This window comes from Bison bison, unplaced genomic scaffold (genome assembly GCF_000754665.1).
Source record: "Bison bison bison isolate TAMUID 2011002044 unplaced genomic scaffold, Bison_UMD1.0 scf7180017864466, whole genome shotgun sequence".
NCBI lineage: Eukaryota > Metazoa > Chordata > Mammalia > Artiodactyla > Bovidae > Bison > Bison bison.
In genome coordinates, this window is record NW_011495027.1 from 9,995,014 (window position 1) to 10,008,517 (window position 13,504).

At 40.4% G+C, this 13,504-nt stretch overlaps 1 protein-coding gene across 6 annotated transcripts in view; it reads left to right on the plus strand.

Moving 5' to 3' along the window:
• Positions 1 to 13,504, plus strand: part of KIAA1107 (KIAA1107 ortholog) — a 94,265-nt gene that overhangs the window by 38,925 nt on the left and 41,836 nt on the right. For 5 of the 6 annotated variants that reach the window (XM_010860429.1, XM_010860430.1, XM_010860431.1 and 2 more), the window contains one exon: positions 4,078 to 4,167. In XM_010860429.1, coding sequence (XP_010858731.1) covers positions 4,078 to 4,167 — 90 coding nt within the window. Of the gene's footprint in view, positions 1 to 4,077; positions 4,168 to 12,576; positions 12,641 to 13,504 lie in introns of those variants that run through there. The other variant, XM_010860434.1, reaches the window with a different exon arrangement.

The following is a 13,504-nucleotide window of genomic DNA, read 5'->3' on the forward strand; positions in this document are numbered from 1 at the left end:
AGCCTCAGTCGCTCTTAGTCTTACTTAAATGGAAATGGCTAGCATGCAGCAATTAGTTCAAGTCTTCCATTTAACTGATTTTTTTGTGTACTTGTCCTGTTAATTACTGAAAAGAATGTTGATGTCTCCATCTCATCCTCTGTTGCCCCCTTCTGCTGCTGCTGCTAAGTCGCTTCAGTCGTGTCCGACTCGGTGCGACCCCATAGACGGCAGCCCACTAGGCTCCTCTGTCCCTGGGATTCTCCAGGCAAGAATACTGGAGTGGGTTGCCATTTCCTTCTCCAATGCATGAAAGTAAAAAGTGAAAGTGAAATTGCTCCGTCCTGCCCAATTCTTAGCGACCCCATGGACTGCAGCCTACCAGGCTCCTCTGTCCATGGGATTTTCCAGGCAAGAGTAGTGGAGTGGGGTGCCGTTGCCTTCTCCTCCTCCTGCCTTAAATCTTTATACTCTGTGACAACCTAGAGGACTGGGAAGGGGAGGGAGGTGGGAGGGAGGCTGAAGAGGGAGGGGACATATGTATCGATTCATGTTGATATATGGCAAAAACCATCACAATATTGAATTCTGTATGGAACAACTAATTGGTTCAAGATTGAGAAAGTAGTACAACAGGGCTGTCTACTCTCACCCTGTTTAATCTGTATGATGAGCACATCATGAGAAATGCTGGGCTGGATGAATTACAAGCTGGAATCAAGATGGGTGGGAGAAACATCAACAACCTCAGATATGTGGATGATACCACTCTAATGGCAGAAAGCGAAGAAGAACTAAAGAGCCTCTTGATGAGGGTGAAGGAGGAGAGTGAAAGAGCTGGCTTAAAACTAAATATTAAAAAAAAACTAAGATCGTGGCATCCGGTCTCATTACTTCATGGCAAATAGAGAGGGAGAAGGTAAAAATAGTAACAGATTTCCTCTTCTTGGGCTCTAAAATTACTGTGGATGGTGACTGCAGCCATGAAATCAAAAGACAGCAGAGACATTACTCTGCCAACAAAAGTCCGTATAGTCAAGTCTGTGGTCTTCCCAGTGGTCATGGATGGTTGTGAGAGCTGGACTGTAAAGAAGCTGGAGCACTGAAGATCTGATGCCTTCAAAAACCGTGGTGCTGGAGAAGACTCCTGAAAGTCCCTTAGACAGCAAGGAGATCAAACCAGTCAATCTTAAGAGAGATCAATCCTGAATACTCCTTGGGAGGACTGATGCTGAAGCTGAAATTCCAGTTTTTTGGTCGTCTGATGCGAATAGCTGACTCGTTGGAAAAGTCCTATTGCTGGGAAGGATTGAGGGCAGAAGGAGGAGAGAACGTCAAAGGATGAGATGGCTGGATGGCATCACCGATGCAATGGACACAAACTTGGGCAAACTTTGGGAGATGGTGAGGGACAGAGAGGACTGGCATGCTGCAGTCCATGGGATTGCAAAGAATCAGGCACAACTGAGCAACTAAACAACATCACAATATTGTAAATTATCCTGTATTAAAAAAAATGAACTCAAAAAAGAATTCATATACAATCAAATGCACACAACTGAGAGTCTAATTTGATGAGTTTTGACAAATACTTAAACCTGTGTAACTCCCACCACAATCAAGATACAGAGAATTTTTATTACCTAAAAAACTCTGCTGTGTCCATTTGCCATTAGTACTGTCCTTCTCTCTGTTGTTGTTATGTAGTTGCTAAGTTGTGTCTGACTCTTTTGGGACCTCATTGCCCACTAGGCTCCTCTGTCCGTGATATTCTCCAGGCAAGAATACTGGAGTGGGCTGCCATTTCCTTCTCCAGGGGATCTTCCTGACCCAGGGATTGAACCCATGTCTCCTGCATTGGCAGGCGGATTCTTTTCCACTCAGCCAGCAGGGAAGCCCTCCCTCTCTCTATCCTCAGGCAAAAACTGAGTTTCATATGCTTATTTTCCATCTGTATTTCTTTGGTGAGTTTTCTCCTCATATCATTTGCCCATTTTTAATTGGACTTCTTTTGTTTTCTGATTGTTGTGTTTTCTAAATTATAGTTTATTTTACCTGTCCTAGAATTTCATATAAATGATCTCAGACATATTATTGAACTTCTTTTGCTCAGGAAAATGTTTTTGAACCTCATCCTTGGATATTATGTATATCATATTTCATTCAGTTTTTATTGCTGAGTAATACTTACATTGTGAGCTTCCCTGGTGGCTAGCAGTACAGAATCCACCTGCAAATGCAGGAGACATAAGAGACACGGATTCAATCCTTGGATCAGAAGATCCCCTGGAGTAGGAAATGGCAACCTGCTCTAATATTCTTGCCTGGAAAATTCCATGGACAGAGGAACCTGGTGGGCTACAGTCCCTGGGGTCACAGAGAGTCAGACACGACTGAGCAGCTGACATACACACTGTATTTAGGCTAGGTGTAGATCACTTTAATCCAGTCAAGGATTGAGCTCATTCAAAGCTGGACTTCAGTTCTAAAAGCGGCTTATCTATTTCCTGTTCATTCTTCTTTCAAAGATGTAGTCCTTCAGAGTCCAACTGAAATTCTGGGACATCCACCAAAGTCTCTCCTCTTTTTTGTTGCTATTGTTCAGTCACTAGGTCCTGTCTGACACTCTGTGTCCCCATGGACTGCAGCATGCCAGTCTCCTCTGTCCTCTACTATCTCCCAGAGTTTGCTCAGACTCATATCCATTGTGTTGGTAATGCCATGAAATCATCTCATCCTCTGTTGCCCCCTTCTTCTCCTGCTCTCAGTCTTTCCTAGCATCAGAGTCTGCCTGTGAGTCAGCTCTTCACATCAGGTGGCCAGGGTATTAGAGCTTCAGCTTCAGCATCAGTCCTTCCAATGAATAGTCAGGATTGATTTCCTTTAGGAGTGACTGGTTTGATCTTCTTGCAGTCCAAGGGACTCTCAAGTGTCTTCTCCAATACCACAGTTTGAAAGCATCAATTCTTCAGCACTCAGCCTTCTTTATGGTCCAGCTCTCACATCTGTACATGACTACTGGGAAAATCATAGCTTTGACTGTATGAACCTTTGTCATCAAAGTGATGTGTCTCCTCTTTGCTGGATCCCAAATTCCAATTTGTGTGCCTCCAAGTCTGTAAAGATTGCCAGAAGCAATCTAGATTCAGCTTCTTAGCTTCTCAACCTTACTTTTGCTTTCAGATTGTGTGTGTGTGTGTGTGTGCGTGTGTGCACGTGTGCGCATATATTTTTTTCCCCCTTATCTTTCCAAGCTATTCAGCAGGAGGGTTAGTCAGAGACAACCTAGTAAGCCATGGCCAGAAGTGTCTTTTTATTCTTCTTCTCCCCTTCCCCTCTTCAATCCCAGCCCCTGCTAGAATATTCACATTTTAGCTGTACCTAATTTACTGTTATAGTCCTTAGACTAGTGCCTAGCACAGAATAGAAGTCAGTAGGTATTTGTTGAGTTAAATAATGGATGAATTAACATTCTATCTGAGGAGATAGAATGGACATTCAAAACAAAATATTTTTCCTATAATTTTTCGAATTTAATAGAAAGGTATCCATGAGCATAATTATGCTGAGTTTTGAACTGGTACTCAGGACTTTTAGAGTTCTAGTCTCTTATTGATATTTCCCCAAGGTCTTAACATCATTTGGTCTTTATTTATCCATTTGTAAATAATCTGTTATTCTCTCACTCATGAAAATTGTTATTTAAATTTAAGAGCTTTCAATAGAAAAAATTAAATGGGATTTCCCTGGTGGCCTAGTGGTTAGGATTCTGGGCTTTCACTGCTATGGCCCAGTTTCAGTCCCTGGTCAGGGAACTGAGCTTCTGCAAGCCACATGGTGTAGCCAAAAAGAAAAAGAGAGAGAGAAAAATTTAAAAGATGAAAAAAAAACCTGGAATTAATATTCTAATGAAGCAATCAAAATACTTTGGTATAAGTTTAGGCTTGTAATTTCTATTATTAAAACCTACCAGTGAATACAAATGACAGGTAAATTGTTATCATGTTTTAAGAGATAAAGATGAAAATTTTCATTAAAAATTATATTTTGCAATTATGCATAAATGTTTGTCTGTGTTTTCTCCCCCTCTTCCTTTAGAGCCATTTTAAGTGCCAGATCTAGTTATTTTGCTGCAATGCTGAGTGGCTGTTGGGCTGAAAGCTCCCAGGAGTGCATTACTCTCCAAAGGTAAGCATAATTTTACAAGGAAGCTTGACTGCAAATGATTGCAAATAATACTTCATACAGAGCGCTTTTCATGAATCTGATTTCCCTGTCTGTTCAATGAAATGTTTCTCATGTGATGGAATTCAGCAAGTACACTTTCTGAAAATGAGAGGAAGTTGGGAGCATTTAGTGATAGAGATAATGTATTACTCTTCTCAGACATCCATAACAAAATACCACAAACTGGTTGCTTTAAGCAACAGAAATTTGTTTTCTCACAGTTCTATAAGGCACCACCCAGCAAGGTTGGTGCCTGATGGGAGCTCTTACCTTAGGTCCGTTGAATGTGGACAGGCACCTTCTGCTGTATGCTCCAGTGACCCTGTTTTTAGTGCATGGGGCTGGGGGGCCAGAGAGGGGAAAGGAAGGTGGAGGGAGAGAGCTCACTCTCTGGTGTTTCTTATAAGGACACTAATCCTATCAGATTGGCTAGGGCCCTACCCTTATTACCTCATTTAACCTTAATTATTTCCTTAGAGAGCTTCCCTGGTTGTTCAGATGGTAAAGAGTCTGCCTGCAATGCAGGAGACTGGGTTTGATCCCTGGGTCTGGAAGATCCCCTGGAGAAGGGAATGGCTACGCACTCCAGTATTCTTGCCTGTAAAATCCCATGGACAGTGGAGCCTCGTGGGCTATGGTCCTTGGTATTGTAAAGAATTGGACACAACTGAGCGACTAACACACACACACACACATTTCCTTAGAAGCCCTATTTCCATATTGGGGTTAGGGCTCCAATATGTGAATTTAGGTGTATGGGGGAACACGGATTTTCAGTCTGTGATAGGTAATTTCTTTATTAAAGAATAATTTGGATAGGTGTGGATTTCAGTGACCTATGATAGTGCATTGGTGAATCTACACAGTTGGTGCAGTTTATATCAACTGCTGAGACAGTTATTAAGAGATGAACTACCTCCTTACATGTGAAATGGAATATTTTTTGGTCACAGATGATCACTGTGAGAATCCAGAATGTACAGTAGTGGGGAGGGCTTTTTCAGTAGGAAAACTGCCTGGGAGTTCTGAGGGAGAATTCCCGGCTTTCATCATTCTCACTGTGGATGGTTCCTCAACTGGGTCAGTCTTGGCTAGAAGCTTGGATGTGGAATGGTGGTAGTGATGATTCCGTAACAGTGGATGTGTGAAAAATATTGATAAACTCTCACTGTTTTTCACACTAGTCTATAATCTTGAGCCTTGTAGGTTACAGCTGTCTGGTTTCCTTACTAACTAAAATCAATCCCCAAATGCCTCTCATTTGTAATTTCTCACTCTATTGAAAAATGGAAAAATGGAAAATTAAAACATTATTTTTAAGAATATGTTATATGTTTTTATCTCTTTTCATGTTTCATTTATTTAATAGAAATGAGACATATGCAGAAGAACCTAAACCTCTTTTCTTTCATACCACGGTTTCTAGAGAGTTATGCTTTAGTTATATCACCTACTGTTTTGATCTGGCAACCACCAGGTAGTTCTTGATTATGGAAGATTTTATATGCCAAGCAAATAGTTTATTAGCCTGTGGGTAAAAAGAATGTGTAGTTGAGTCAGTCAGTGAAATTTTATCATCACTGTTGAAAAACCCTGTTGAAAAACAGCCTGAAAAAATGTTTCCTGCCAAAAAGATCTCTTCCTTTATGGTGAATTTAAAATATCTGCTGAATATTGGAAGAGAAATAATGCTTGCAGAGGCCAGAATTTCTGTAAGTGTGTCAATTCTAGAGGTAATCATCATTCTAGTGTATTTTGGAAATGTGTCCAGGGATTATGTTTCAGATGTTTTAGATATCTTTTATAAAAACTATCTACTCTCATTAGAGGTGAAGTCACTAAAAATTTAAATGGAGAGGTAACCATGTGATTCTGTGTGGTGAGATAAATGTCAAAAGAAGTGTATGATTATTGGACCTTATTTGACAGCAGGGGAAACATAGCTTTGATTCTATGGACCTTTGTTAGCAAAGTAGTGTCTCTGCTTTTTAATATGCTGTCTAGGTTGGTCATAACTTTCTTCCAAGAAGCAAGCATCTTTTAATTTAATGGCTGCAGTCACCATCTGCAGTGATTCTGGAGCCCAAGAAAATAAAGTCTGTCACTATTTCCATTTTTTTCCCATCTATTTGCCATGGAGTGATGGGACTAGATGCCATGATCTTAGTTTTTTGAATGTTGAGTTTTACACCAGCTTTTTCACTCTCCTCTTTCACCTTCATCAAAAGGCTCTTTAGTTCCTCTTACTCTCTGCCACAAGGGTGGGTTCATCTGCATATCTGAGGTGATTCATATTTCTCCCAGAAATCTTGATTCTAGCTTGTGCTTCACCCAGCCCAACATTTCACATAATGTACTCTGCATATAAGTTAAATAAGCAGGGTGACAATATACAGCCTTGACGTACTCCTTTCCCAATTTGGAACCAGTCTGTTGTTCCATATCTGGTTCTGTTGTTACTTCTTGACCTGCATACAGGTTTCGCAGTGGGCAGGTCAAGTGGTCTGGTATTCCTATCTCTTGAAGAATTTTCCACAGTTTGTTGTGATCTATACAGTCAAAGGCTTTAGTGCAGTCAATGAAGCAGAAGTAGATGTTTTTCTGGAATTCTTTAGTTTTTTTCTATGATCCATTGGATTTTGGCAATTTGACCTCTGATTGCTCTGCCTTTTCTAAATCCAGCTTGTACATCTAAAAGTTCACAGTTCACATACTGTTGAAGCCTGGCTCGAAGGATTTTGAGCATTACTTTGCTAGCATGTGAGATGAATGCCAATTGTGTGGTAGTTTGAACATTCTTTGGCATTGCCCTTCTTTGGGATTGGAATGAAAACTGACCTTTTCCAGTCCTGTGGCCACTGCTGAGTTTTCCAAATTTGCTGGCATATTGAGTGCAGCCCTTTCACAGCATCATCTTTTAGGATTTGAAATAGCTCAGCTGGAATTCCATCACCTCCACTAGCTTTGTTCATAGTGATGCTTCCTAAGGCTCACTTGACTTCCCTTTCCAGGATGTGTGGCTCTAGGAGAGTGATCACACAATTGTGCGTATCTGGGTTTTGAAGATCTTTTTTGTACAGTTCTTCTGTGTATTCTTGCCACCTCTCCTTAATATCTTCTGCTTCTGTTAGGTCCATACCATTTCTATCTTTATTGTGCCCATATTTTCATGAAATGTTTCCTTGGTATCACTGATTTTCTTCAAGAAATCTCTACTCCTTCCTGTTCTACTGTTTTCCTCTATTTCTTTGCATTGTTCATTTAAAAAGACTTTCTTATCGCCTTTCTATTCTCTGGAACTCTGCATTCAGATGGGTATATCTTTCCTTTTTTCCCTTGCCTTTCACTTCTCTTCTTTTCTCACCTATTTGTAAGGCCTCCTCTGCTGCTGCTGCTGCTAAGTCGCTTCAGTCGTGTCCGACTCTGTACGACCCCATAGACAACAGCCCACCAGGCTCCTCTGTCCACAGGATTCTCTAGGCAAGAATTCTGGAGTGGGTTGCTGTTTGCTTCTCCACAGACAACCATTTTGTCTATTAGCATTTCCTTTTCTTGGGGATGGTTTTGATCACCGCCTCCTATACAGTGTTACAAACTTCCATCCCCTTCAGGCACTCTGTCTATCAGATCTAGTCCCCTCTTGTATTACATATCAAATTGACTGTGTCAAATTACCACCTAAAATGTTATTAGTGTCATGGTGTATAAAGCTGTCAGAAGGTTAAAGCATATTTAGGAATTTTACTGTTTTAAAAAATCACATCTTTTAAGAATTTTTATAATGTAACAAAGTAATCTATAAAACAAATTGCCTTTTCACATTAACTTGTAAACCTGAGTAGATGTTTCAAGGGGTAGTGTCATATAGTAAAAAGATCATGGACTCTGGTGTCCTTATAGGAAGTCCTACATCCAGGCCCAAACTGTTACATGACTTTGGGACGTTGCTTACCTTCCCTGAGGTTGTTGAAAGGAAAAACTTGGCATAGTGTTTGGTGTATAGTCTGTAGTGCTGATTATTATTTACCTTTTTTTCTTTCCCTAAATGGTGCTGTGCTCATTTTTCTAGAGAGTAAAGTGTTCAAGTGAGCACCATTTCCAGGACTAGGACAGCAACACCTGCTTTGCTTGGTCAGTAACCTCTTTTGGAACTGTGCCACTGTTGCATATCTGTAGGATGTTTTCTGCAATAGATTAAAATTGAAATCTTATCTGTCCTTACGGAAAAGAGCCAATTGGTTTTTGGTTCTTTTTTGAGTTGGTAGCTCAAAGATGTAATGCATGTGACATTTTAAAATGAGACAGCCTTCAATAAATTAAGGTAGGAATAGTGGAATCCTATTATCCTAGTTTTAGGGCTTCCCAGGTGGCGTAATGGTAAAGAATCTGCCTGTCAATGCAGGAGATGCAAGAGACATGACTTCGATCCCTGTATCAGGAAGATCCTCTGGAGAAGTAAATGGCAACTGGCTCCAGTATTGTTGCCTGGAATCCCATGGAACCTGGTGGGCTATAGGCCACAAAGAGTGGGACATGACTGACCAACTGAGCACACACGTTTAATCCTAGTTCTACCCATGTCCCAGAGTTGGAAGGTGGGAGGATAAAGCTGAAAGGAAGTTCCCCTGGTTGGCAAGGGGACGTTTTCTACATCCAGTACTGGAAGTTGAACAGCCAATATTTCCATAAAGAAACCCCACGTGTTTCCATTTTATGTAAACAGAAGTCTTCCGGTGGTGGCTTGAGACTTTAGAGTATAAATTTGGATTTTTTCATCTCCCTTCAGAGACTCCTGGCTTGCTCTGAACCTTCAGGATGACCTTTTCAAATGTAAATCAGGTCATATTTCTCTTCTGGTCAAAATTCTTCAATGCCTTCTCATCACAAATTAGAATTAAACCCAAATCTTTATCATAAGCTATAAGAACCTGTATGATCTGACCCATAAGATTCTCCCAGACTTCCCCACCTAAAGGAGCTACAGCCCAACTCTCCAGTTACTTTTTTCTATGTTATTCTGTTAGATTGTCTTCACTTTTCACTGTTAAAATTATCTTCGTATATTTGTTGACATGGGCTTCCCTGGTGGCTCAGACAGTAAAGAATCTGCCTGCAATACATGAGACCTGGGTTCGGCCCCTGGGTTGGGAAGATCCCCTGGAGGACAGCATGGCAACCCACTCCAGTATTCTTGCCTGGAGAATTCCATGGACAGAGGAGCTTGGTGGGCTACAGTCCATATGGTCACAAAGAGTCCAACTTGACTCTTGAGTGACTAAGCACACACATTTGTTGACATTTGTTGTCCATGTCCTCTCTCTAGAATGTAAGGTCCAGAATAGCACCTATCATTCAATAAATATTGAATGTAGATGAATGAGTGAATGAGGCCCTATGTTACCTTAGCCCACATATGTAGAAACCTGAAACTTTAGGAAGCACATATATAGCATAGAGGTTTTAGACTGGGTACATGTTATCTCTGAGCCTAGTGCTCTGTCCTCTCATGGTCTTTTATTTTTTCTAACTGTTGAGTGTATGTAATATTTTCATCTCCTATAGGATTTTATTCTGATTTGCCTAGAGGGTCCCATGGACGGAGGAGCCTGGAAGGCTGCAGTCCATGGGCTTGCTGGGGGTAGGGCACGACTGAGCGATTTCGCTTTCACTTTTCACTTTCATGCACTGGAGAAGGAAATGGCAACCCACTCCAGTGTTCTTGCCTGGAGAATCCCAGGGACAGAGGAGCCTAGTGGGCTGCCGCCTATGGGGTTGCATAGAGTCGGACACGACTGAAGCGACACAGCAGCAGCAGCAGCAGCAGCAGTGCTTTAAATCTTTCCATTTATTTAAACTGTGGGTTATTGCAGTAATTTGTTTTTTGGCAAGTCAGTTGATCATGTCTTTATAAATACTTTTCATAAAAATACAGATGACTTATAATAATGAGGCTGCAGTTTAATAAAACAGCTGTCAAGACAGCAGGAAAACAGTTTCTTGCTGTTTTTATAGCTATCATATATATTGATATATAAGCTCAAATGTCCAGATTTTGCTGTTTATTTTAATAAAAGTTTTATTTCTACCTAGTCATTATTTTCCTTTGCTTAAATATGTCAAGTCTTAGAAGAAACTATTCTTATAACATAAATATTCAATCCTCATTAACACTAATAAGAATGGCTCTTGAAATTTCAAGGAAAAGTGCATGGAATGTAACTATTATGCTACTGTTTTATATGAACAGACTACAGATAATACAGCATAATTATACTGAGATCAACTCTTGTCATATCCATGTATATAAATGAGCATATTTAGAGATTTGACTTTTTTCTAAATATTAAAGAAGAGATATGGAGTTTTGAATCAGCAGAAACCATTGTATAAGCCATACAATGTTAGCCATTGTATAAGCCAGTAAATATATATTAAGTAAACTAAAAAATATTTATATGTTTTCAACTCAATATTCTTTCTGAAGGTTCAGGAGATGCTTGTAACTACCCTAATAAGCCATTCATTAAATATTCAATAAACATTTATTGAGCATATATTATTTAAGGCCAAAGAATCAAAGCACCTTTCTGAGTCCTACCCTGTGGAACTCCCTTTCTTTTCTCCTTGCCTTTCTCCTTGTCTCCCTTTAGCAGACATTAGATACTGTGCTTAACAAACTGTGAATGTCTTATCAGCACTGTCCCCAGCCTGCTTCCATGCAGAGCTCCAGTATTATGCAGGGAAAGGAAATTTTGATCCTGGGGATATTGAATCAATGCTGACATTTGCTTCTACTAGAGATGGAAGGGTAAATAAGACACAAATCCTGCCCACACAGAATTCAGTTTAGAAGGAGAAACAAATACGTAAACAAAGATATTATAAATCAGTTTGATAAATGTGATAATGGAAGTGTGTGTGTGTGTGGGGGGGGTGTATTATACTGCTTAAGAGCCCAGGCATTGGAGTATGGATTTAAATTCCAAATTCCAATGCAGTTTGCCTGGATTTAAATTCCAGTGCATCACTAGCCATTTGATGTTGGGCAATTAATTTTTTTCCCAGCACCCACCTCCATGAGCAAGTTACTTAATTTCAGGTTTTTCATTTGTAAGATGAGACTAATAATAATAACCTCCCATTGAGTTGTTACGATTAAATGAGCTAATTGCATTGAAAATGCTTATTAGCTCAGTGACTAAATCATAATAAATGCTCAATAAATGTTAGTTATTATTTATGTTTAACGTTCAGTGATTTCCTTTTTTCCCCCCCTTGGGAGTGTTAAGGAAACAATCAGAGGTAAAGAGCCACGTGTCTTGTATCTAAAAGATGAAATAAATAGAGAGGGAGAGAATTTTAAGCAGAGTGAACAGTATGTGATAAGGAACGGATGTATAAGGAACTGTAAGTCGTTCAGGTATAGGAAATGGTAGTTTGCTTATCCTGGAACAGCTGCTAGAGAAACCAGAGATCATATAATAAAGAACATTCTGTGCCAAGCTAAGGAATTTGGGCTTTTTTTCCTAGGTCCTATGGAGAATTGCTAAAGGGTTTTAGAAGTCAGGGACTGTATCAGATTTACATTTTAGCAAAGTCACTCTGATTGCAATGTGTGAAATGGGATGTGAGGAGGTAATTTCAGGCAAGAAGCCCTCAGAGTACTATGATGAAGTATAGTACAGATGAAAGAAACTGAGAGGCTAAACTAGGGCAATAAAAGGGGGAAATATATAGCAAAAGGGCTTCCCTGGTGGCTCAATGGTAAAGAATCTGCCTGCCAATGCAGGAGACAACGGTTTGATTCCTGGGTTGGAAGATCCCCTAGAGAAGGAAATAGCAACCTACTCCAGTATTCTTAGGTGGCTCATCGATTAAGAATCTGCCTGCAATGCAGGAGCCACAGGAGTCCTGGGTGCCAACCCTGAGTCAGGAAGATCCCCTGGAGGAGGGCATGACAATCCATTCCAGTATTCTTGCCAGAAGATCCCTTAGACAGAGGAGCCTGGCAGGCTACAGTCCATAGGGTCTCAAAGAGTCAGACATGACTGAAGTGACTTAGCACACACCAGTGTTCTTGCCTGGGAAATCCAATGGACAAAGTACAGACCGTGGATCACAAGAGTCAGACACGACTTAGTGACTAAACAACGACAGCAACAGACGGCAGAGGCTGAATTAAAAAACATTTGAAGGTATAAAATGATAGGATATAATGAGAGAGAGGATTAAGATGAACCTCCAGCTCTGACTTAGGCAGACTTATTCTTCAGTCTTCTTTTTGTTATTTCTGTTTTGTTCATAGCACTGTTACAGGACTCCTTGCATTTGTCCCACCTTCTATTCCTCTGTACCAAGAAGAGTGAATTACCTAGTAACCACTGGGCATTGGTCAGGACGAACTCTGACCTGAGGGTTAATTTGATGATGAGAGGTAATTTAATTTCTTTTCTCCTTTCTTCTCTGCTGAATCTGTGGAAAGAGGTGATGTAAAGAAGGGTATCTGTTATCCATCTTAGCTATCTATTGGAGTTCTGAGGGGGCCCAATAAATAGTATACTTTCTTCCTGCTCACAATAAGACAAAAGAATCAGCAGGTGAAATTAGAAAACATTTCCTTAATTTTTGATAAGGCAGTAAAATGTGATTTTACGCAAAAGCCAAAGTTGATTTGCTTGCTATGTCTACTCTAAGACAGCCCACTTGAGAGAAAGTCTGAATCTGGATAGCAGTACGCTTCTCTCTCACCTCTTACTGCTGGTTCAGCAGCGAAAAAAGGAGAAAAGAAATCAGTTTACCTCTCATCTAGAAAGCTGAGCGCCAAAAATTGATGCTTTTGAACCATGGTGTTGGAGAAGACTCTTGAGAGTCCCTTGGACTGCAAGGAGATAAAACCAGTCAATCCTAAAAGAAATCAATCCTGAATATTCATTAGAAGGGCTGATGCTGAAGCTCCAATACTTTGGCCACCTGATGAGAAGAGTCAACTCATTAGAAAAGATCCTGATGCTGGGAAAGACTGAAGGCAGGAGGAGAAGGGCATGATGAAGGAGGAGATGGTTGGATGGCATCACCGACTCAATAGACATGAGTTTGAGCAAGCCCTAGGAAATAGTGAAAAACAGGGAAGCCTGGGATGCTGCAAGCCAAGGGTTGCAAAGAGTTGGACACTACTAAGCAAATGAACAACAACACGTTCCTCATGATCAACAACCAGTGGTTGTTGTCCACCAATCAGATAATTAATCTTCCTTGATACAGAGGAATAGGGGAGGGCCAAGATGCAAGAAGTCCTGTA